At 35.9% G+C, this 23256-nt stretch overlaps 3 protein-coding genes and 1 pseudogene across 4 annotated transcripts; all 4 read right to left on the bottom strand.

Annotated features, from left to right (window-relative positions):
• Positions 1-303: 303 nt before the first annotated feature.
• LOC114753092 (cucumisin-like) lies at positions 304-3705 on the bottom strand (annotated as a pseudogene).
• A 2375-nt stretch (positions 3706-6080) lies between these two features.
• On the bottom strand, positions 6081-7214 carry LOC114753091 (cucumisin-like). The gene is made up of 3 exons (XM_028941756.1): positions 7173-7214; positions 6482-6695; positions 6081-6364 (listed from the first exon to the last, which is right to left on the bottom strand). Exons 1-3 carry the CDS (start codon positions 7212-7214, stop codon positions 6081-6083), a joined length of 540 nt encoding a protein of 179 aa, XP_028797589.1.
• A 1559-nt stretch (positions 7215-8773) lies between these two features.
• Positions 8774-12432, bottom strand: LOC114753098 (cucumisin-like). The gene is made up of 10 exons (XM_028941762.1): positions 12141-12432; positions 11965-12053; positions 11579-11673; positions 11243-11477; positions 10576-11086; positions 10364-10467; positions 10062-10280; positions 9858-9969; positions 9549-9762; positions 8774-9452 (listed from the first exon to the last, which is right to left on the bottom strand). Exons 1-10 carry the CDS (start codon positions 12240-12242, stop codon positions 8929-8931), a joined length of 2205 nt encoding a protein of 734 aa, XP_028797595.1. The 5' UTR covers positions 12243-12432; the 3' UTR covers positions 8774-8928.
• A 3552-nt stretch (positions 12433-15984) lies between these two features.
• Positions 15985-19655, bottom strand: LOC114753094 (cucumisin-like). Of its 2 annotated transcripts, none has more exons than XM_028941758.1 (10): positions 19366-19655; positions 19202-19290; positions 18726-18820; positions 18390-18633; positions 17745-18255; positions 17546-17649; positions 17251-17469; positions 17045-17156; positions 16733-16946; positions 15985-16613 (listed from the first exon to the last, which is right to left on the bottom strand). In XM_028941758.1, exons 1-10 carry the CDS (start codon positions 19489-19491, stop codon positions 16090-16092), a joined length of 2238 nt encoding a protein of 745 aa, XP_028797591.1. In that variant the 5' UTR covers positions 19492-19655; the 3' UTR covers positions 15985-16089. The 2 variants fall into 2 exon arrangements, with proteins under 2 accessions (XP_028797591.1, XP_028797592.1); XM_028941759.1 differs by having other exon boundaries at positions 19381-19655.
• Between the last annotated feature and the right edge of the window lie 3601 nt (positions 19656-23256).

Genomic DNA, 23256 nt, shown 5'->3' with positions numbered 1-23256 from the left:
GGAAAGGAAAGCTATGAATCCAAACCAGATTAAGTAATTCTGCTTGATTAAACACTTCTATCTAATTAAAACCACCATATAATCAATATAAAATACTCTAATTTAAATAACCTTGTTGAAGAGAATAAATTGTCACAGCTAATATAACAGGCTAAATATAAATTATGCTACATGATAAATTAATAACCATCCTTTTTCATTGCACTGAAGGAAGCATCCAAGGGGCCTCTAGTCATCCAGCAACAATTAAACATATTTTTACTTTAGACATACAGGAGAATAAAAAATGACATTTTAAGCAAATAGTAGTATATATTGAGCGTGTTTATTCGCTCGACTTTATGCAGCACGTTCATATATAGGAAATTCAAGAAAGAATTATATTTTGCCAATCCATGTGTGGCACTCACTCAATACTATAAACCACCATGGGGCTTCTCACTTGGAAATTGCCATCATCCCAAATCAAAGATGCGGAGATCATTCCCACATTTATAGTTCCTTCAACTGTAACTGTAAATGACTTCTTCTCACCCTCAGATGAAAAAAGACAACATCTGGTGCCACTTTGATGGTTAACGTTAGCAAAGATGGAGGAACAATCACTTCGGCCTGATATTAGATGTAGCTGCTCCAACGTTAGTCACAGTTCTATGAAACACACTGACAAAAGGTTCTGAGATGTTTCTCTTAAGAGCAAAAGATGGGAGATTGAGGTCCCACACTGTTTCAACCTTAGTTTCCTCACAGTCGATGACATCCTGTGTAATGATTCGTAGGTTTGTCGCATTATAACCTTGCCCACACAAAAACCTCACGCAATCAGATTCACTGATATCATATACCAAGCCAGGGGTCACAGCCTTGATGGGATTAATTTGTCCAGCTCCATATGCAAATTCAGCTTCAGGGTTGAGAGCGGAACTCATTGGAGTGGCTACAATATTTGGATGGATGTTCATGGAAAAGAAGCAAGTAAACACAAGAAAAACCAGAACTTCTATGAAAACTTTACAAAGTTGACATAGGTGGATTAATTAATTAATTAAGTAATTACCAGTAGTCATTAAGGCAGACTTGATTGCTGCTGGAGACCAAGTGGGATGAAATGACTTGACATATATGGCTGCTGCAGTAGCATGAGGGCAAGCCATGGAAGTTCCTGATATTATATTGAAGTTTGACTCCCTCTTGTCTCCTTTCACACCTGAAATAGGCGAAATGGGAGACCAAGCGGCTATGATATCTACTCCTGGGGCAGCTATATCAGGCTATAACAACACAAACAGTAGAATAATCATTTCAATAACTGATTGAACCTAAAAAAGGTTAGCAGCAAAATTTACAACTAGCTAGCTGTGACGACCCTACCTTGAGAATGTTGGGAATAATTGTGTTTGGACCCCTTGAAGAAAAGGAAGCTATGTAAGGGGAGAAAGGATCTTTGCCTTCATTACTCTTATATATAGTAGCAGTTGGATTGCTGCAGAAATTGGTAGATCATTGAACAAAGAAGATTTATTGATCAATAGGAGCAAAGGAACCAAATATAATATGATCTCTCTGATGACCTATACCTTGAAGAAGACAAGTAAGAGAGAATGGGCAAGCCATCATTTAGATTAAGCATAGCGAGAGCAAGAGGAAAAGCAAAGCGAGATGCTGAATCTGTTGGGTAATTGGCCAGAACCACAACCCCAACCGCCCCAGACACTAGTCCTGTAGCATCATCTGGAAGCCTATCACACAAAACGATTTTCCCCTTCACCATCGCTTCATCCAACGAGTTTTCAATGCAAAACCTATCCAGCAATTAATTATTAGGATATAATTCTAATTCTTCATTTCTTTCAATATATTAGATCACATTCTATGATATAAAAATAGTAACAATAGTAACAACAACAATAATACCTTGATATCGAACTGTTAAATCCACCAGTGATATTGGGTGCATCTCCAGAGTAAATCAAGGGGTAAGTTTTATTTTGGAGATCAAAGGTGTTCGTCGAAATTCCCTGCATGTAAAGTGGGTTATCTAAGATATAATCATTCTCACTGATTTCTCAAAGTAATTATAAAAATCATTAACCAAGAAAATGAGTGTTACCTCAAAAACCATGTCATTTCCCAATTGAACCTTGGTGAAGAACTTTCTATCTATCGTGGATGCAGCCACAGAAAGCATCCAGGGAGCAGCTTTAGTGGTGGTCGAAAGGTTTGGACCCAAGTTGTTGCCAGAAGTTGAGGTTAGAATTCCATTCTTCATTGCATGGAAAGATCCAATTGCGTACACGTCCCCAAACAAGTCACGATGTGTCACAGATTGATAGCCAAGTGATACAGAAAGTATGTCGACGCCATCAGCGATTGCTTCGTCAAATGCTGCCAGAATGTCAGCTGTATTACAACCTGATGACCAACAGGGTTTGTACACAGCAATGCGAGCTGATGGTACTCCCCCTCTCGCGGTGCCCGAGCCCAGCCCATATAGACTTGCTGAGCTAACCAGGTTTCCTGCAGCTGTGGAGGCACAGTGAGTGCCATGGCCATCCAAATCCCTTGGAGATTTAATATCATCTTCGCCAACTGTAACATCCACCCGAAAGTATTTTGCTCCAATTATCTTGCTGCATATAGAGAGAGAGAGAGAGAGAGTGATATATGACATGCACGCTTCAATTTAATCCTTTATATATATATTGTTGACTTAGCAAAAGTACATTGATGTATACTTATTGCAAGTGATGTTTTGGCAAGAGCCTTTCCATTTTCTTGGTGGTGAACTAAATCCTCGGTCGTTGAAGCTATCTGACTCGGGCCAAATTCCGGTATCGATTACTCCGACAATGATGTCACTCTCCACACTTGTTCTGTTCACTTGCTGTGGAAAACCTATGAAGTCCCATGACCGCGTTGTTTGGAGCTTGTGCTTTTCGCTTAGGAAAACAGAGATCACCCCATCCATTTCTGGTGAACATGGTATTATGTTTAGTACATACTCTCTTGTACCTGCTTGACGAGGTTATAAATGAAGAGAATAGAAACATCTAAACCATATATACCGGCCATCCTTTCAGCTTGCTCTGGTGTTAACCTCACCGCAAATCCATTGAAACTCTTCTTGTAGCTGTGCAGCAGAGTTTCTGGTGCAAAGTTTCTGAACCAAAAGCAACTTGGATGGTTAATTTCTCGTGAGACTTTCTTTCAATCAGAGAGACAGAATTGAACTTATAAAGTGATCATCAAATAACCCTTTTTGCTAATAGGTCCAGGAATAAAGCTACAATTCAGTTAGATACAATGAGTTAAAGACGCAGTTTAAGAACCTGCCAAGGACTTTTTGAACCATACTCGTGTGATGTAATTCTGCGACGTCTTTCATTTCCTTCGCATGATCCCCCATGTACACGATGTATGTCCGTATCTTCAGAATGTGAGAGAAAACATTTTAAGCATTTTACTCTTAAACTTCAGTGAATTAGAAAAGAAAATTGAGGTAAAATAATCAACAAACACAGACAGACAGACAGACAGACAGACAGATACGGCGAGAGAAAGAGGGAGAGATTATTGTACATTTGGATCATCGCAATGCGTCTGAATAATAAGGAGACCGCAAAAGAGAGAAAGGAGGAGATGGCAGGTGCTTAGAGAAAACATGTTTAAATTTAGTTATGGAAATGATAGAGCTTCAAGTTTTGCTATGTATCTCTGGAGACTCAAGAAGTTTTGTTATATATATGTCTCAGGGCGAGACGTACGTTTGGTGTAGACAATTGCGTTTCATGGTATGGTTTCTGAGGTGTAAGAATCGCAACTTGTTAGTGATAGTGTCATTAAATTCTCGATAATGAATTTGATTAGATATCAATTTATTTTAATTACGTGGGACAAGTACGTGACACAGACATCATCATTGATATTTCACAAGATGGATTTCTTCCCTTGTGAACATAAGAATTTTGAAGTCTTCTCTCATATATGTTTGGCTTGGATCATCCAAATTCGAGTTGCAGAAAAGTCGTAAGAATGACTAATTCAGTGCCGTGAGACATATCCATTATCATTAATTATCGAGGACAGTGGAGTAGTGTTTCAACTTTCAAGGAAGGTTCGGCTGTTGTTTTCTGTTTCATGAATGACTCCGAAAGATATAAATCAAAGGTCAAGCAGCAGCAATAATGCCGGCGATGTCATACCCAATTGACCAATTCGTGTTTTTGACTAGTATACTAACTCTGATCTTAATTATAAAAGCCAGTTGACTAATTTGAGAAAATTAAAGAAGTAAGTTGAGCAAGTTATTTATCCTAAATAGGTGTTGTCTTTCCTAAAATATCGTTACTAATCAAGTATATTAATTAGAACTATTATTGTTAGAAGGGCTACTTTGGAAAAAATATATATATATGAGAGACAAAGTAGATTGGGATCTTATATTTAGAATCAAATTAAAAGTCAAACAGGGTTTTATATTAAGGACCGGAGGTAGTATATGTTTCGCTAATTCATTAGATGGTGTTTTTACTTGATAAATACATAGGAATAAAAAATTTTATTTTACTTTTATTTTTTATAAATAAGATAAAGAAATTATTTTTGCAACATTATATTGTTGAATATTTTAGCATATTTTTATTAAAAATGGTTTGACTTAATCATCCCTTTTTTAAACACTATAATTATCCTCCATTAACAATTAAACTAATATCCCTATAGTATAGTATATAGAGAATAAAACATATACAATTCCCAACTAGGATTAATACCATATACACAAGCGGACTTGTCCTTCTTGTTCATGAATCTTGTCTATTTACGAAAGTTGGAGCTGAAGGATTCGACTATCGTTTGAGATTTTACTGTGAATCGGTGTTGTGATTTTGAATAAATCCGAGTTAATTGCATTAACTCAATGCTTTTTTTCCCCTTGATAAAGGGCAACAAAAAAGGCTGAAACACAAATTTATGTTTGAAATTTGTTGAAGCCACTAAGTGAAAGGTGACGTAATGTTATTCCATAAATTTAAGGGAAAATCACTATCATCAAATCCTTAAAAAAAAAAAGAATATAATTATAAAAAATCTCAATTCATCATTCACTACTTACAAAACTTTTTTACTGATTACATTCATTTTTTGGGACCACCCAGTAATTTTTTCTGAATCTAAAAGATGGAATAAATGTTGTCATAACTTCTGTTATTTTGACAATTCGTGAACAAGAAAATTAGAGTGTTCACCTGAAAAATTTTACTCATCAAGGGCAATGTTTTTGAAAACAGAGCCAGACCAAATGATTTGATCGGTTGAGCCGTTGTCAAACTCACTAATAACTGTTTATATGGAGGAATCAAAACGCGTACTGACATAAAGTCATGTAAAAGGGTTTGCACATGGATGGGGAAAAGTCTATGCGAGAAAGGAAGACATAACCAAATTAAAGCTATTGGAAGTTAGAAGTACACAGCAATATATTCCTCCAATCTTTTTTATAAGTCACGTGTTCGAATTACAAAAAAAATCTTGAACTTCATTAATTTTTATTTAAAATTTAACAACATTTTATTTTTATCCCTATTTAATATATATTAAACCGCATGTAAACAAAGTTAATATAGTAATAAATAATGGGTAAAATTATACATCCGTACAAAATTTTTTTCTCAACATCTTATAAATAGGACCAAAAAATTATCTTGTCTCTCTATCCTATAAATAGGACCAGAGAAACACGTGCAAGTTTGATGCTAACGTGGAAGAAGATAATAGTAAAAAAATACATTGGGGGACATAGTATAAGCCCAATAATTAAAGGTCCAGCAGATCAAAGCATATTAAAAGGAATAACAAAAACTTAGCTACATATGTCGTGATGTAGTAGTATTCTGTATTTGTGACACGTGCATTCTTCACCTAGTACAATTGATGCTTGATGATCAATGTATGGCCATCACTAAGTACTAAACACCACAACAGGGCTTCTCACTTGGAAATTACCATCGTCCCATATCAAAGAAGCTGAGACTATTCCCACACTTATTCTTCCTTCAATTGTAATCGTGAATGACTTCTTCTCACCCACTGATGAGAACGACAAAAGTCCTACGAAACAAATTGCCAAAAGATACTGAAATGTTTCTCTTTAGAGTGAATGATGGAAGATTGAGGTCCCACACTGTTTCATTCTTAGTTTTCTTGCAATTGATGTGACCATCCATAATGTATCGCAGAAATTTTGTTTTGTAACCTTGTCCACACAAGAATCTCACATAATCTGATTCACTGGTGTCATATACTAAACCAGGACTCACTGCCTTAATGGGATTAATCTGCCCAGCACCACATGCGAATTCAGCGTCTGGGTTGAGCATAGAACTCATAGGAGTGGCTGCAATATAATATCTTGGGGGGGGGGGGGAAGAGCAGCTTGGCAAAGATCCTGAAACCAATTAATATTGATGGATGAATTAATTACCAGTGGTCATTAAGGCAGACTTAATTGCCCCTGGGGACCATGGGGAATGAAATGATTTGACATAAGCTGCTGCTGCAGCAACATGAGGACGAGCCATGGAAATCCCAGATCTTATATTGAAATTTGATACTCTCTTGTCGCCCTTCACGTTTGAAACTGGAGAAATGGGAGGCCATGTGGCTATGATTTCTGCTCCAGGAGCAGCTATATCGGGCTATAACAACATAAAGATCAAAATAATTCTAAATTATTGAAGAGAACCAGAACAAGTATTTATATCCAATTTTGATGACTCCACCTTGAGAATGTCAAGAATAATTGGATTTGGGCCCCTTGATGAAAAGGAAACTATGTAAGGGGACAAAGAATCTCTGCCTTCATTACTCTTAAATATTAGCTATTGGATTACTCCAGAAAGTGGTTACTCCAATCATATATATAAAGGGGGAAAAAAGTCTCAGAACTAACAATAACCAGATTTCATATGAATATATGTTCTTCTTTGGTGTTTAATGAATCTGTATCTTGTTGAATTTAAGTAGGAGCTTATGGTTGTGCCATCTTTTAGAGTAAGCAAGGTAAGGGGAAGAGCAAACACAGATGCCACATCTTTTGATGAAATGAATAGAAGAACAACACCGATCGTCCCTGACACTAGTCCTGCTCTCTCTTTTGAGAACCTATCACATACAATGATCTTTCCCTTCACCTTTGCTTCATCCAAAGAGTTCATTAGGCATGATTCGTAACATCTTAATTTTTATTCTAAAGATTTAAATATTTAAAAATTTAAAAAAGGGTTTCAAGCTGTCGTTTCTTTCGTTTTAAAGAGGGTTTTTAACTTCAGTTTATCCCGAACGTTTTTCACTTTTCTTTTCCCACTCTCTTCATGTCTGTCGCAGCATTGTTCTCTCTCCAGTTTCTTTCTCCATCATTACATTCATTTTGTTAAGTAAAATTACTTCTAATTATAAAATTTTCTTCATGAAAATCATTCTACTTAGTTAGATCTACAATAATGTGGTTAAATTTTTAAATATTAAAATCAACGAATGGACAAATCCAAACTGATAGAAATAATCTATTATAATAGATCCATAATATTATAGTTCACACTCATCAAAACTAAATACTTACTCAAAATTCTATACTAAAATTTTTTTTTTCAAGCAATATAAAATTATTATCATTAGATAGATCTAACTAAGTAGAATGATTTTCATGAAGAAAATTTTGTAATTAGAAATAGTTTTACTTATCAAAATAATCTGTAATGATGAAAAAAGAAATGAGAGAGAGAACGATGCTGCGGAGGACATGAGAGAGAGAGAGAGGAAAAGAAAAATGACGAGGGGAAAAGAGAAATGAAGAGGGGTGGCAGTAAAAAGAAAACATTTTGGTGATAACATAAAATTACTACTACCTCCCCTTATATAAAAACTAGATTGAAATATATTAATAAAATTAGTTCGGTCAGTAATTTATCACAAATGTAAGTTGACCTTAAATTACTACTTCCGATCCTAATTATAAGAACTAGTTGACTAATTTAAAAAGATTAATGAAATAAGTTAAGTTAGTTGTTTGTAATATATAGGTGTTGTCTTTCCTAAAATATCCTTGTCAATCAAGTATATTGGCTAAAACTACTATTATTAGAAAGACTTTCTTGTAAAAAAATACATAAATATAAGAGACAAAGTAAATTGGGATCTTATATTTAGAATCAAAATAAAAATCAAATGAGGTCTTATATTAAAGACCGGAGATAGTATTATTTTTAATAATGTGTATTGGAATACCTTTTGGTGATAACATATTATAATCAATAAGGATATTTTAAAAGAAAAAAGAGAGAGAATCAAAATAAATCGAGGTTTTATATTTCTAATTAATAAAATCTCCAACTAGTTTTTATTAAGGATTAGAAATAGTATTTCAAAAAATTTGTTTCATTTTACTCCTTCCCTTCCCATTTCTAGACCAGAAATTTGGAGGGTGATTTGTTTCATTTATAAAACAAATTATAAAATTTGAGATAGATACATTTTTTTTTTTCAATTTTCTCCTATTTAATATAAGAAATGGCTTGCTATAAATGTTGCATTCTCGATATAAATTAATTAAGTCGGTTCAATCGGCATATGAGAATAGAGTAATTTTGTCCTACAGATGAAAACAGAGGAAGATTATACTCATTTTATTACAATTTAAACTTGCTCAGAAAAATTTGAAGCCAAAAAAAAAAAACCTCGTTCAGACAAATATGAAATAATTGAATAAATGAATATAAAAGGCGAAGAGATCAAATCTATTTAATATATTTGTGAATTTTTTGTAATCCTATATTACTATCTAGTAGTAGCACAGATAGGCCTTATCAGCTTGTTTGTATTGTTCCTTGCATCGATTTATTCAACGTTCGATAGTAGTGACAATAGCATAATCTACTGAGGTGAATTGAACACAACAACAGGGCTTCTCACTTGGATCTTGCCATCACTCCAAACCAAAGATGCCGACACTACAGATGCTTCCAAGCTTCCCTCAACACTCAGCACAAAGCTCTGCTTTTCACCATAAGAAGTGAATGAAAGAACACTTGGGTTCACTTGGATTTTCAGCCCCAGAGGACTAATCACAGTGGCTTTATATGTGGGTTTTTCTGACCCAACATATGTAACAGTTCTTTTAAAAATGCCACTTACAGTGACGTTGGAGGGAGGGGTTGGAAGAGCAAAGGAGGGATAGTTGAGATCACTAGCTTTAGCTGATACAGAACAGCTGCTATTATCCCCTGTGACAAGCTGTAATGTCCTTGTGCTATACCCTTGTCCACATAAGAATCTCACAAATCTATTTTCACCGGCATCGTATACTAAGCCAGGATTTATTGCCTTTATTGGATCGATTTGACCGGCTCCATATGCAAACTCTGCATCTCGGTTAATCCAAGGACTCAGCGGTCTAGCTGCAACCAACAACACATAACATGATATCTGTTCGGTTTTGTGCAATTCTACGTTGCAACAACTTAAATGTGAACAAATGACAGAAGATGGATTACCAGTGGTCATCAAAGCCGATTGAACAGCAGAAGGGGACCATGTAGGATGGAATGATTTAACGTAAGCTGCAGCCCCAGAAACATGTGGACAAGACATGGATGTTCCTGAGATTATGTTGAACTGCAAACTTCTGTTGTCGCCTTCAATCCTAGAAATAGAGCCTTTCGGAGACCAACCAGCGAGAATCTCGACTCCCGGAGCCACTAAATCCGGCTAAAGAAGAAGGGAGACATTTGTAATGAACATAAAAAATCTGTAACATGTGTATATTGAAGTGATTAAGTGATGATCAGACATAGAAAAGAGACCTTGAGAATATCAGGGGAAACAGGGCTAGGACCCCTTGCGGAGAAAGAGACTACCACAGGGGCCAATGAATCCTTTTCCTCGTTAGTTTTAAATATGGTTGCAGTCGCATTCCTGCAAGTTTGGTTAAGGAATTCTAATTAAAAAAGGTGCTATTCACGTGACTTGGTTAATAGATAACGGAAACCTCAGCTAATGGTTAATACTTGGTGGCATTAATGTAGACAAATATATTGTTGGCGTCCTCCAAGTCAATGTACGAAGCGGGCAAGGGGAAAGAGTAGCCATGGTCTCTGGAATTCTGACCTTGTGCAACGGCACCAGCAGCTTCAGCCACAAAGGCACCTTCTGCTCTGTTTCTTCCCTCACAAAGGACAATTTTACCCTTAACTAAATTTGGATCCAATGAACCTCGACTGCAAGACCTGCACTTTTAACAGTATCTCGTGAACAACACTAAATCATTATGTCCCACGTCTTCTCCTAAAGGATTTCAAGGCTTTATCACCTTGATGCAGATCCATCAAAGCCTCCTCTCGTATTTGTTGCGTCTCCTCCGTAAATTATAGGATACTGTTGTTCGTTCAGGTCAAATGTATTTATTGAAACTCCCTAGACATAGGACAAGGAGATTGCCATTCATTAAACATTAGAAAAATTGTGTCAAATTTTTTTTTTTGGACAAAACTTGATGTCTGGCTTTTAGCTGACATTAACTACCTCAAATGTTCTGTTGTCACCTAATCCAACCTTTGTAACCAACTTTCTGTCGATGGTGCTAGCGGCCACAGAAATAGCCCAAGGTTCAAAATTACCAAGCGATCCGGGACTTGGACCTGAATTTCCAGCAGAAGTTACCGTTAAAATTCCACGTCTCATAGCATGAAAAGCTCCAATGGCAATTGCATTTCTGAAATAATTCTTATCATTCAACCCTCCAAGAGAAACTGATAATATATCGACCCCATCAGCAATGGCATCATCAAAAGCTGCGAGAATGTCTGCATCATTACAACGACGCGACCAACAAACTTTATAGACAGCAATGCGTGCTGATACAGCACCCCCTCTTGCTGTTCCTGGTGCTAACCCTAACATGCTTGCCTGGCTAACTGGGTTCCCAGCTGCTGTGGATGATACATGAGTCCCATGACCATGATAGTCTCTTTGAGACATTTCTTCACCTTCGAATGATCCAGCGTAATTGTAGTACTTTGCCCCAATGATTTTTCTGCAATGACAGCAAAATCTCTTGGTATGGATAACATGATCTTTATCAATTTGACGGTTCGACATGCAGTTTACTAAAACTAGATAGTTTGTACATGTATAGGAGAATTATATATATATATATATATATATATATAAATAATAGACACACCCACACCTGTTGCAAGTGAAGTTAAGACATGTGCCCTTCCATTTCTTTGGGGGCGGACCCAATCCTTTGTCACTGAAGCTCTCGGATTCCGGCCAGATTCCAGTGTCAAGAACTCCAATGATGACATCACTTTCGGTCGTGGCTCTCTGCACGTTCTGTGGGAAGCCAATGAAGTCCCAAGACCTTGTTGTGTGGAGTTGTCTCATTCGATTAGGGAACACAGAGACCACCCCATCAAGGCCTATATGCATTGTGAATTTTATGGGTTAACGTATAACTCTGAATCGAAGACAGAGCAAGGAAGTTATGAAGAAGGCAAGTATAAATGGTCTTCTTGCTCACTTGACATTGTTTCTGCTTCTTTCTCTGTTAGCTTCGCAACAAAGCCATTGAAACTCCGTTTGTAGTGATGGAGAAGTGACTTGGGCACAGCATCGCTGAAGTTACGGATACAAATTGAGAATTTAAGCATCATATTCAATTTTCAATCTATAAGATTACAGAGTACACTGAACTTCCTACATAACCTCTTTCTCTCAAACAGTAATATCTTACTCATTTTAACACGCAATCTTTCTTCTTAATCTTATCAGGAAACTTCGATGAAAGTAATTTACTGTCGGATATATAAATTATCCTTGTATGTTCATTTTAGAAGTTTCAGCTTGTAAGATAGAATCATATGTTAGACCTAGAAATTTCTAGTTTTTTAAGTTGAGTAATATTACCTCTCAGAGGCCCTTTGCAGCAATCTTGTGTACTGTGACAAGGCAGAATCTTCATCACTCTTGCTGTTCCCAGTGTAGACAATGTAAGTCTGCATTATCGGAAGACATAATTAATAACCAGAAACTGAATCATTTGAATTCAAAAGCCAAGACAAAGCGACAAAAACTTGCTTGACCTTGAGTTCATCTGAGGAAGAAGAGTGACATTTGATCAGAAGAGAAGCAAAGCTAATAAGTGAAATCAACAACAACAGAGGAGCAGAGGATCTGCTGTCCATTTCTGAAGTTCGTCTTGGAGTAATGACCTATCAACCTTAACCAACGTGTGTTTGTATAGAAGAACAAGGAAAACTAAAATTCCACAGATTCTTGGAAAATGCATGCATATTCTTCTTCTATCAAGTTCATCAGTTTACTTTTCCAAGAAGCTTTTGGTAAGGAATAGTATCCACCAATCAAGCAAAACACGTGTTAAGATAAAGTCGAGAGAAAGGATTTATTTGATACGTCCGTGGAGGGGAAGAAAAGTCTACACGAGGGAGAAGACATGGCCAAAGCTGAATAACATGGAGCTAGTGAAGCTATCATTGTACAGCTCTCTTAATTGATACTTGATTGGGACACGATTTGGCAATGATTTTCGTATCTTGTCATCTGCGTTCTTGTTCACCAGTAAAAATGGTGATTTTCGCTGTCGTGCCTAGTGGTTCCAAAGCAATCCAGGTTAAAGAACGAAGGCCCCCAAGTAGGGCTGAGATTACCGTCAGTTACATATGTCCAAGTACGTAAATTAATAGGAACAGATGATAAAATATCTTGCATTTCATGTCGAGGATAGTCTGGGAAATATTTGAAGCGTTGTGTTTTGTGAGGTGAAGGAGCGTGAACGCATTAAAAGAGAACGTTGGATGTAAATGCTGTGTTTTTTAGATGCAGTAGCTGGCTTTCATCGTTGGAATAAATTCCAATAGCATTTATTATGACTAGGCCAAATTTTACGGTATTTAATGTTTGAGCTGAAAATATATAGTTCCCTCGCCATGTTTATTAGATAGATTGAAGGTTTTTCTTCATCTTATTTATAAGTCATTTTACTTAATTTTTAATATAAATGTATTATTTTGTTCTTCATTTATTATAATGTAAACAGTTATTTTTTTAAAGTTGTATATATTAAATAAGGGTAAATTGAAAAATTACTATACTTCTTCTTGTCCTTATTATAAGCTTCAAATAACTAATTTATGAATAATCAAACTATTAGTTAAAATTACTTAAAAGCAACAAATATGTTAGAAATATAGTTTTGCTTTCAAATATGCCCTTATAATAAATGAGAAAAATGATAAAAGAGAATGCTTCAAAAAATATGACAAGAAAAGCATGATAAATGAGAGAGAATAAAAATTAAGGGCAAAATTATAAAAAAAAACATTAAATATTAAGATAAGTCTGAAAATGAAGCTTATAAAATAGATCACATCTCTTTTCAAATTTGAACCTTATAAATAGAACAGTATATTTCAAGAGAGGGTTAGTGTAGTTTAAAGTTTTTCTTAATCTGCATAAAACGTGCTAAAAATTCCCTGTAAATAGAACCAAAAGAGTATTAATTGCTCCGGTCTATAATATAAGATACTCTTCTAGTCCTATTTATAAGTCACGTCCAATATATTTTACACAAACCAAGAAAAACTTTAAACGTTATTAACTCATTTAAAATTCAATAACTTTTCAATTTTATCTCTATTTAATATATATTATACCACATATAAATAAAGTCAATACAATAATAAATAAAAAAATAAAATTGTATATCCATATAAAAAATTCCTCTCAGTGCCCTATAAATTAGATCAAAAAATATCTTCTCTCTCTGTCCTATAAATAGGACCAGAGGAGTATTAGTTATGCTTTATCTTGAGTTCATCTAAGGAAGAAGAGTGACATTTCAGTAAAAGTGAAGCAAAGCTAAGAAGTGAAATCAACACCGGAGCAGCAGAAGATCTGCCGTCCATTTCTAAAGTTCGTCTAGTAGCGATGATATAACTTTGTGGCATGTGCGTATAGATGAAGAAACCAAAACGCGTATTGATATAAAGTCGTGAAAGGATTTGGACGTGCATGGAGAAAAGTCTACCCGAGAAAAGAAGACATGACCAAAGCCATCGGAAACTATGAATATAGAGAGCTCCATCTTATTGATTACTGAGAAGGACACGATTCCTACGGTTAACCCAATGTTCCTCGTCATTTGGAATTGCATTCACATGGTGAACCTTAACTATCAGAGATATGTCCAACGTACGTAACATTTCAGTCCAAGTTTTCGATCCTAACGTTCTCACGCATGGACCGCCAAGTCTATGATTATTTGCCCATGCAATCTGCTCCGACAAATCTGCTGCGCCACGTTTCAGTAATGATATTGATTTTTTCAAAGCAATATACATGTAAGCTTGATACTGAAGTGTAGGAAATTATATTGATGGTTTTAGGTAGTGGAAAGGTCGGAGGACCTTGTGTGGCGATGATTAACTGCTCGTACAATGTGGTTGGCTTCTTTCGTCAATTCTGATTCTTAATTATCAGACGGTGACTTGTAACTTTCTTCTTGTCGGGGGAAATAAGACGGCACGAAGTCTTATGTCCAAGTGGCGAGGAAAGTTGAGTGACCATCGTCGCCTCCTCTATTGCGCGGACCGCGGAATACAAAGCCAACAACGGGTTTGTTCTTGACCAGCTATTAGCTAATATTAACTTGAGAAAATTTTGCTTATTCTAGACAATTGCGTTAACTCAATACTTTCTGTTTTTATTTTTCATTCCCGGCGCACAGAAGACATTGGATATTATAGCAAAAAGAAAGAAATTAAAGAAAGAAATAAGGAAATTGGAAATAAAAACATCAAGGGGGCATGATTTAAAAAAAAACTTTTACGATATACAAAGTAAATATGTGAAGGAATATATTTCGATTTATGAAAAAATGTTTTTTAGAAACACTTTTGATGCTACCCAAACACCCCTGGATATTGGTAACTATAAATGATTTTTGGCTTTAACTTGATTTTTGGTCAAAAGGTTATTTACCCCCGAAGTCAGGCTAAATCCACACATTATTTTGAGCGTCAAATAGCTTTTCGGCTTTAAAAAGTCAAGCTAAAATCCAATCCTCATTTCCAGCCTCCAACGACTTGGAAGATTTTTCTGAAAATTTTATTTTTTTCATCATGTCAAATATAAGTTTAATTCCTTCACTTCGAAATTCTATATCTACGCCTATATATCATATTCCAACGTTTCAGTAATGATATTGATTTTTCAAAGCAATATACATGTAAGCTTGATACTGAAGTGGAAGAAATTATATTGATAGTTTTATCTTGTCGGTGGAAATAAAATTGCACGAAATCGTACGTCCAAGTGGCAAGCCAAGTTGAGTGATAATCGTGGCCTCCTCTAGACTGGTTTAGAGCTTGATTTGTGCGTTGGCATATGAATGATAAATGCTTTTATCTCTTGACTAAAATTTTAAGCAGAGAACGTATTTTAAAATATTTTTAGAAGTCTTTAGGATAGTTTTATTTTATTTTTTTCTAATTTAACATTTTTCCCCTGTCTAAGTTATCGTCACTTGCACTATAATTTAACATTTTAATAATAATTTTGAAAAATTAAAATTTGAATGGTTAAATTATCAACCTAAAGGTTAGAAAACGAAGAAGACGGAAAGGGAAGGCCTGAACAAGACCAAGCCAGTGCCCCGTCTGCTGGTTGTCATCGTCCCAATTTTTTTTTTTAAAATATAAAGGCAATTTATTCAACTAACGAGTGCATGATTATTAATCAACTTAATTGTCTCTATGTCTTTTATGTTTCTTTTCTTATCAAGATTTGTTATTTCTGTTGGAAAATTAACTTTTATAATTTATTATCCTTTTATGTATTACTTTAAATTATACTCCTATCTATTTATCCTACTATGTATAATAGAACAAACAATTTGAAAAAAAAAACGATACAATAAAATCATAATGATCCCGCTCGATTCTTCAAAACCTTGGATTAAACTTCGGCATCAATTTATTCAACGTTTAATAGTAGTAATAAAATCATAATGATCTATTGAGGTGAATGAAACACAACAATAGGGCTTCTCACTTGGATCTTACCATCACTCCAAAGTAAAGATGCTGACACTATCGATGCTTCCAAGCTTCCTTCAACACTTACCACAAAGCTCTGCTTTTCACCACTAGAAGTGAAGGAAAGAACACTTGGGTTCACTTGGATTTTCAGTCCCGGAGGACCACTCACAGTGGCTTTGTATGTGGACTTTTCTGACCCGACATACGTGACAGTTCTTTTAAAACTGCCACTTACGGTGACGTTGGAGGCAGGGGTTGGAAGAGCAAAGGAAGGGTAGTTTAGATCACTTGCTTTAGCTGATACAGAGCAGCTGCTATTATCCCCTGTGACAAGCTGTAATGTCTTTATGCTGTACCCTTGTCCACATAAGAATCTCACAAAATCAACTTCACTAGCATCGTATACTAAACCAGGGTTCACTGCCTTTGCAGGATCGATTTGACCTGCTCCATATGCAAACTCTGCATCTCGGTTAATCCTAGGACTCAATGGCCTCGCTGCAACCACCCACACACATATCATGATATATGTTTACCATTTGAAACGACTTATTTAGCACCTGTGATAACATGTGGACAAATATAGTGTAAAGAAGCAAGAATAGAAGATTTATTACCAGTGGTCATCAAAGCTGATTGAATAGCGGAGGGAGACCATTCAGGATGGAATGATTTAATGTAAGCTGCAGCCCCAGAAACATGTGGGCAAGACATGGATGTTCCTGAGATTATGTTGAACTGCAAACTTCTGTTGTCACCTTCAATCTCGGAAACAGAGCCTTTCGGAGACCAGCCAGCAAGAATGTCAACTCCTGGAGCCACTAAATCTGGCTAAAGAGGGGAACATTTGTAATAAAGATAAGTCCCTAATCTATCTTTATAAATATTGAAGTGACAAAGTGATGATTAGCCAGCCACAAACAAGGTACCTTGAGAATATCAGGGGAGACATAGTTAGGACCCCTAGCAGAGAAAGAGGCCACCATAGGGGCTAATGGATCATTTTCCTCATTGGTTCTAAATATGGTTGCAGTTGGATTCCTGCAAGTTTGGAAAAGGAATTCTGTTAAAAAGAAAGGTATTATTCACATCACATTGTCAATAAATATCAGCAACTTCAGCTCATGGTTAATACCTAGTGGAATTAATGTAGGCAAATATACTATTGGCGTCCTGCAAGTCAATGTACGAAGCAGGTAGGGGGAAAGACCAGCCATAGTCTCTGGAATTCTGACCTTGTGTAAGTGCACCAACAGCTTTAGCCACGAAGGCACCTTCTGCTTTGCTTCTACCTTCACACAGAACAATTTTACCTTTGGCCAAATTTGGATCCAATGAACCTTCATTGCAAAACCTGCACTTTATTACCATGAACAAAAATAAATCACTATGCCTCATGCCTTTTCGCGAAGGATTCAAGGCTTTGTCACCTAGATGAAAGTCCATCAATTCCTGCTTTAGTATTTGGTGCGTCTCCTCCATAAATTATAGGATACTGTTGTTCCTTAAGGTCAAATGTATTTACTGAAATTCCCTACACATTAAACAAGGATATCATTAAACTTGAGAAAAATTGTTAGATTTTTTTTCCCAGTTGAAACTTGATGTATGGGTGCTAATTAAAATTACCTCAAATGTCCTGTTATCACCTAATCCAACCTTGGTAAGGAACTTCCTATCAATGGTGCTGGCAGCCACGGAAATGGACCAAGGTGAAAAATTTGCGAGTGATCCTGGTTTTGGTCCAGAGTTCCCCGCAGAAGTGACCGTCAATATTCCATTTCTCATAGCATGAAAAGCTCCAATAGCTAGTCCATCCCTGAAATAATTCTGGTCATTAGGCCCTCCAAGAGAAGCTGATAGTATATCCACCCCATCCGCAATGGCATCATCAAAGGCTGCCAGAATGTCTGCATCATTACAGCCATCCAACCAGCAAACTTTGTAGACGGCAATGCGTGCTGATATAGCGCCTCCTCTTGCCGTTCCTGCTGCCAGCCCTAACATGCTTGCCTGGCTCACTGGGTTCCCTGCTACAGTGGATGATATATGAGTCCCATGGCCATCATTGTCTCTTGGAGACTTCTCTTCACCACCAAATGATCCATCAGATCTGTAATACTTTGCCCCAATGATTTTACTGCAACGACAACAAAATCTGTTAAATGGTGTGTGCTGTATAATATGAATAAGATCTGTCTCTAGTAGCACCCTGACAATTGTACTTGAAGTTTAGTAAAACTAAATACATTGTGCATGTGCATGAGAATATACTTGTTGCAAGTGAAGTTAGACGAGGATTGACATGTGCCCTTCCATTTCTTAGGTGGCGGACCTAATCCTTTGTCATTGAAGCTTTCGGATTCTGGCCAGATTCCAGAGTCGAGAACTCCAACGATGATATCACTTTCGGTCGTGGCTCTCTGCGCGTTCAGTGGGAGGCCAATGAAATCCCATGACCTTGTTGTGTGGAGTTGTCTCTTTCGATTAGGGAACACAGAGACCACACCATCAAGTCCTGCATTGTGAGTTTTCTGGGTGAACAACACAGAATCGAAGATAGATCGAGTAAGTCATGAAAGAAGATAAATAAATAGTCCTCTTTCTCACTCGACATTGTTTCTGCTTCTTTCTCTGTTAGCTTCGCAACAAAGCCACTGAAACTCCGCTTGTAGTAATGGAGAACTGACTTAGGCACACCATCGCTGAAAGTACGGATACAAATTGAAAATTTAAGCTTCATGTTCAATTTTAAATCTGTAACATTACAGGGGACACTGAACTTCGTACTTAATAGTTTCATATTTAATGTAACACGCAATCATGCTTCTTAATCTTATCAGGCAAATTTAATGAAAGTAATTTATGGTCCGATATAGAAATAAAATCATCCATGCATCGACTAAGGTGTTGAACTCGTCTTTGGGATGAAAGAGAAGCATGAAAAACGATAACGAAATTAATCTATCTTTGTACATTTAAAAGTTTAAGCTTTTAAGATGCTGGCCACAGAAAATATTTAAGCTTTATAGCTGAAGTCATAGGTGTGACCTAGAAATTTCAAGTTTTTAGTGGATTGACAGTACCTGTCAGAGACTTTGAGCAGGAAGCTTGTATACTGGGACAATGCAGACGCCTCATCAGTCTTGGTGTTGCCGGTGTAGACTATGTAAGTCTGCATTATCAGAAGACATGATTAATAACCAGAAAGAGAATCATGGGAATTCGACAAAGCCGAGAAAAAACTGACAGAAGAATGTCTGACATTGGGATGGTCTGAGGAAGATGAGTGGCATGTGAGCAGAACAGAAGCATAGGAAAGAAGTGAAATCCACAACAGAGGAGCAGACGATCTGCTGTCCATTCTGAACTTCATCTTGTATGTGTTTCTATAGACGACAGTGGTAGATAAGACTCAAATTCCACAGAATCTTGTCCATGTATCTTCTTCTATCCAATTCAGATACCTTTTCCCAGGAGATCTTCGTGGGAATTAATGTCCACCAAGCAAACCAAGACGCGTACCAGGATAATAGAGAAGAAAAGGAGACACAGGAAAGGAAGAAATAACCGAAGATGAAGAAAGGAAGAAATAACCGAAAATGAACAGAGTCTAAAGCTATTGATAGCTAGTATGAACACAAAGCTCCAACGCATTAATTATTGAGGAGGTATTTGGAGGGCAAAAATGTTTTTCAAAAGTATTTTTTTACATAGACAAATTTCTCTACATATTTACTTCGTATATTGTAAAAACACTTTTAAAATCATAGTTTTGTTTCCACCTAAATATCCAGGGAAATAATTCCTACAGTCACCCCAATGATTGTTCGGAGGTTGTCGTCATTTATTCGAGGTGGTTATACAGGGTTAAGGGAAGCGTAATCTGTTTTGTAATGCATTCACATGCTTTATCTTTACAACTTGAATCACAAGTGGGGCTCAATCAGAGGCATAACCCAACGATATAGTAATTAATTGCAACTTAATGATTTAAATATCTTCTAGTGACGCAAATTAATTAAATATATATATATCTTCAGGTATATATTTATTTTGGGGCACAAAAACAAAAGAACATAAACAAAACGCTAGCTACCCCCAGACCCCTACCAAACCCAAAGCCACATCCCTCGCCTAAGCATATGTCACAGTCACTTCGTCAACCATCTTCGTCCACACATGCGTGCCAGCCGTCAATTTTGTTTCTTTTTCAAATTGTAAAACGACATGGAAAATCCCAAAATTTTTAATTACAACAAAAAATTGATAGACAAAAATTCCTTACACAGTACGGTTGTAAATAAAAATAAATAAATTGTAAAAATACTAATCAAGTTATATTGCGACCTGCTACTAATTAAGTAAGGGTATTCTCATTTTTCTTTTAATCTATGTATGGAAGATGCTGGTGGAGAGTTGGCTTGAGATTTATATGGGAAGCAACAAAGGAAGCATATTGAAGATGAGATTCTTGACTCGAAGAAGACACTTCAGATTTCTCAAAAACACGAAGCAAAGTAATGAAACTCATAAAATTGAAATAAAGGCATATGTCAAAAGCAATTTGACTAATTTCCAATTTTACATAACCGTGTATTAGCAAATCAAATAGTACCAAAGGATGAGAAGTGCAAATCTCATGGCTGCCAATAGGGGGAAAAAAAAAGGGCCCAAAGCATTCTTTTTATCATTTAGCTCATGAACTCACTTACAGCTCTCACCGCAATTGAATCATTCAATTCAAAAGAATCAAGTACGCCCTACTTTGTTGAACTCTGCTTTTCTGTCATAAAAACAGAGTGAAACAGAGCATTCTTGTATTCTTTGGCTTGCACGAGGAGCAAGAATGACAGAGGTTATAGATTCCTCATGATTGCGTCATCCTTTTCTAGTTCAGTGGACTTAAAACTTTGCTTTAATTGTAATGTTTTCTTGGCAACTGTTGGCTAGCAACGTTAAATGCCTTTGTTTCGTAGAATCAATAATGGGTGGCCCAGCGCATGTGAGTAAAAGGAACCAAGGCGAGAAACTCAGAATATTAAACTTTTCTTAATCACATGTTCTCAGCTGCATGTTCTTTCGCCTTTTAGGGAATCTTAAGTTCTTGTTCTTTTGGGGGATAAAAATGGTTCTCCGTCAACAACCAAGAAGGGGGGGGGGGAGAAAACAATTTACAAAACAAGAAAAATGGGACCCTGAGTATTATAGAATTGCTTCTTGCTAATCTGATTATCAAATGCTTCCTTCAGCTGCTTCTTGGTAATCTCACTTCCATGATTTCGAAACCAATAAACACCACAAGAAGGAAAACCTGTTTTGAAATAAGAAGCATGTTCTCTTCTGCCCACGGCCCACATACAACTTTAAACTGTTGGTTAGCCTCGCCAATGACTTATTGAAACTATGGTGATTAATCCCCGAACACATACAAGTCACGTTTGTTAGGAACCACTCGAAATGAAAAATAAGAATTAAGATTAAAATTTAAAAAAAATATGTGTTAAAAGAATAGTTAGTATAAGTGATTGTTTGTTATTTATGAGTGGACAAATCCATATATGTAAAATTAGAGAATACGACGATAGAAGGTAATATTCTCCAATTCCACCTAAAATGTTTAATTCCATATAACAAAAAATTATTTATACTGAATACTTTTTAATGTTTTTCTCAATTCCAATCATAATTTTTACTTTTTATTTTTAATATTTTCTACCAGATGTTGCATAAGGCTTTGACCATGTTTCACCAAAATCTTCAAAGATCAAAAACTTATTCTTCCCCGTTGGGAGAAAAAAAAAACCTTATTTTTCCGTTTACACACAACCAGTCCAGAACCTAATGGGCAGTTTCTTTTCCCCCAACCAAAACCAGATGGCCAGTTGAGAACTTACTAAATAAACAATTAGTTTATATTGCTCTTCAGTTGATATTTCAGAGAGACTGTAGATTGCACGTATGATTATATACTTCATGTAATACTATCTCGAGCAATTAATTTAGGATATAGTTTGTAGTTTAATTTAAACTACCAATTAGATTTTATATTAAGAATAGAAGATAATATATATTAATAGTAATAAATAGTTTAGACTACCAAATTATAGAACACCTCCTTATATGCGATGTTGGGGGTTTTTGTTTGTTGGATCCAGTCTAAGATTCACATCTTTAAACCTTATTTCTGACATGTGTTCGCTTTCCATTATTGTGATACATGCTCTCAGTCTCATGTGATTTTCATTTTTTTTAAATAATAAATTGCATCATTTATATTGTCACTTGCCATTCATTTTATTTTTACTTTGATGTATGAAATTAAAGATAAATTTATTCAAAACATACCATATAGAGAAAATATTTGTTATTTTAACAATATTCAAATTTTTTTAAATTATGGATTAGGATGGTGGGAACTCATTTTCTTTATTTCCTTCCTAAAGAATCTGCATGGAAGGAGAGGTAATACATTCCATCACCACTTGTTTATCGTATTAGGAAAGCAAAGCTTATCTAAGCATTTTAGAACAAAATTCTATCAAACTTATTCATAGACTTTTTCTAAGTCAATCTTAATAGTCATATAACCCTTCTTCCTTTCCAACTTCCTCATAGTGTGGATAACCTCCTGAGTGATAATAATGTTATCAAAGTTGGTTTGCTAGTTGTATTGGTTAGGACAAAGAACTTCAGGGAGAAACTTTTTGATTTTGCTATCCATGTCTTTACTGCTTTGTAGTCCCTTTTAATACGTGCTATGTAGTTTTCTTTTGACAAACTTCTTTTACTTGCACGCGTGAAAATTTTGATAATCATTACACCATTTGATGCTTCATTTAATGATGTGGGAATCATTTGATGTCTAATCTTAGTGATGTAAGGGTTTACTTTTGCTTTTCAGCTTAGACTCCTTATATCTTTTTTTTTTTTGGACCAGATAGACTCCCTATATCTTTATGGCTATGTAGTCTCTTACATATATGCTATATATATATTTTTGGCAAACTTCTTTGGTCGGTGCAAGTGTAAAGATTGATGATAATTACACCATTTGATGGTTGATTTGGTTCCCTCTACACGTGTGTGGGAAATTTGGAATTGATTCGTATGCTTGAATTTAATATGCAAGACTGCCTAA

This window comes from Neltuma alba, unplaced genomic scaffold, assembly GCF_004799145.2.
Source record: "Neltuma alba isolate B1F8T4 unplaced genomic scaffold, ASM479914v2 tig00007693_pilon, whole genome shotgun sequence".
NCBI lineage: Eukaryota > Viridiplantae > Streptophyta > Magnoliopsida > Fabales > Fabaceae > Neltuma > Neltuma alba.
The sequence above is the reverse complement of the archived record's forward strand: the minus strand, read 5'-3'. Positions and strand labels throughout refer to the sequence as shown.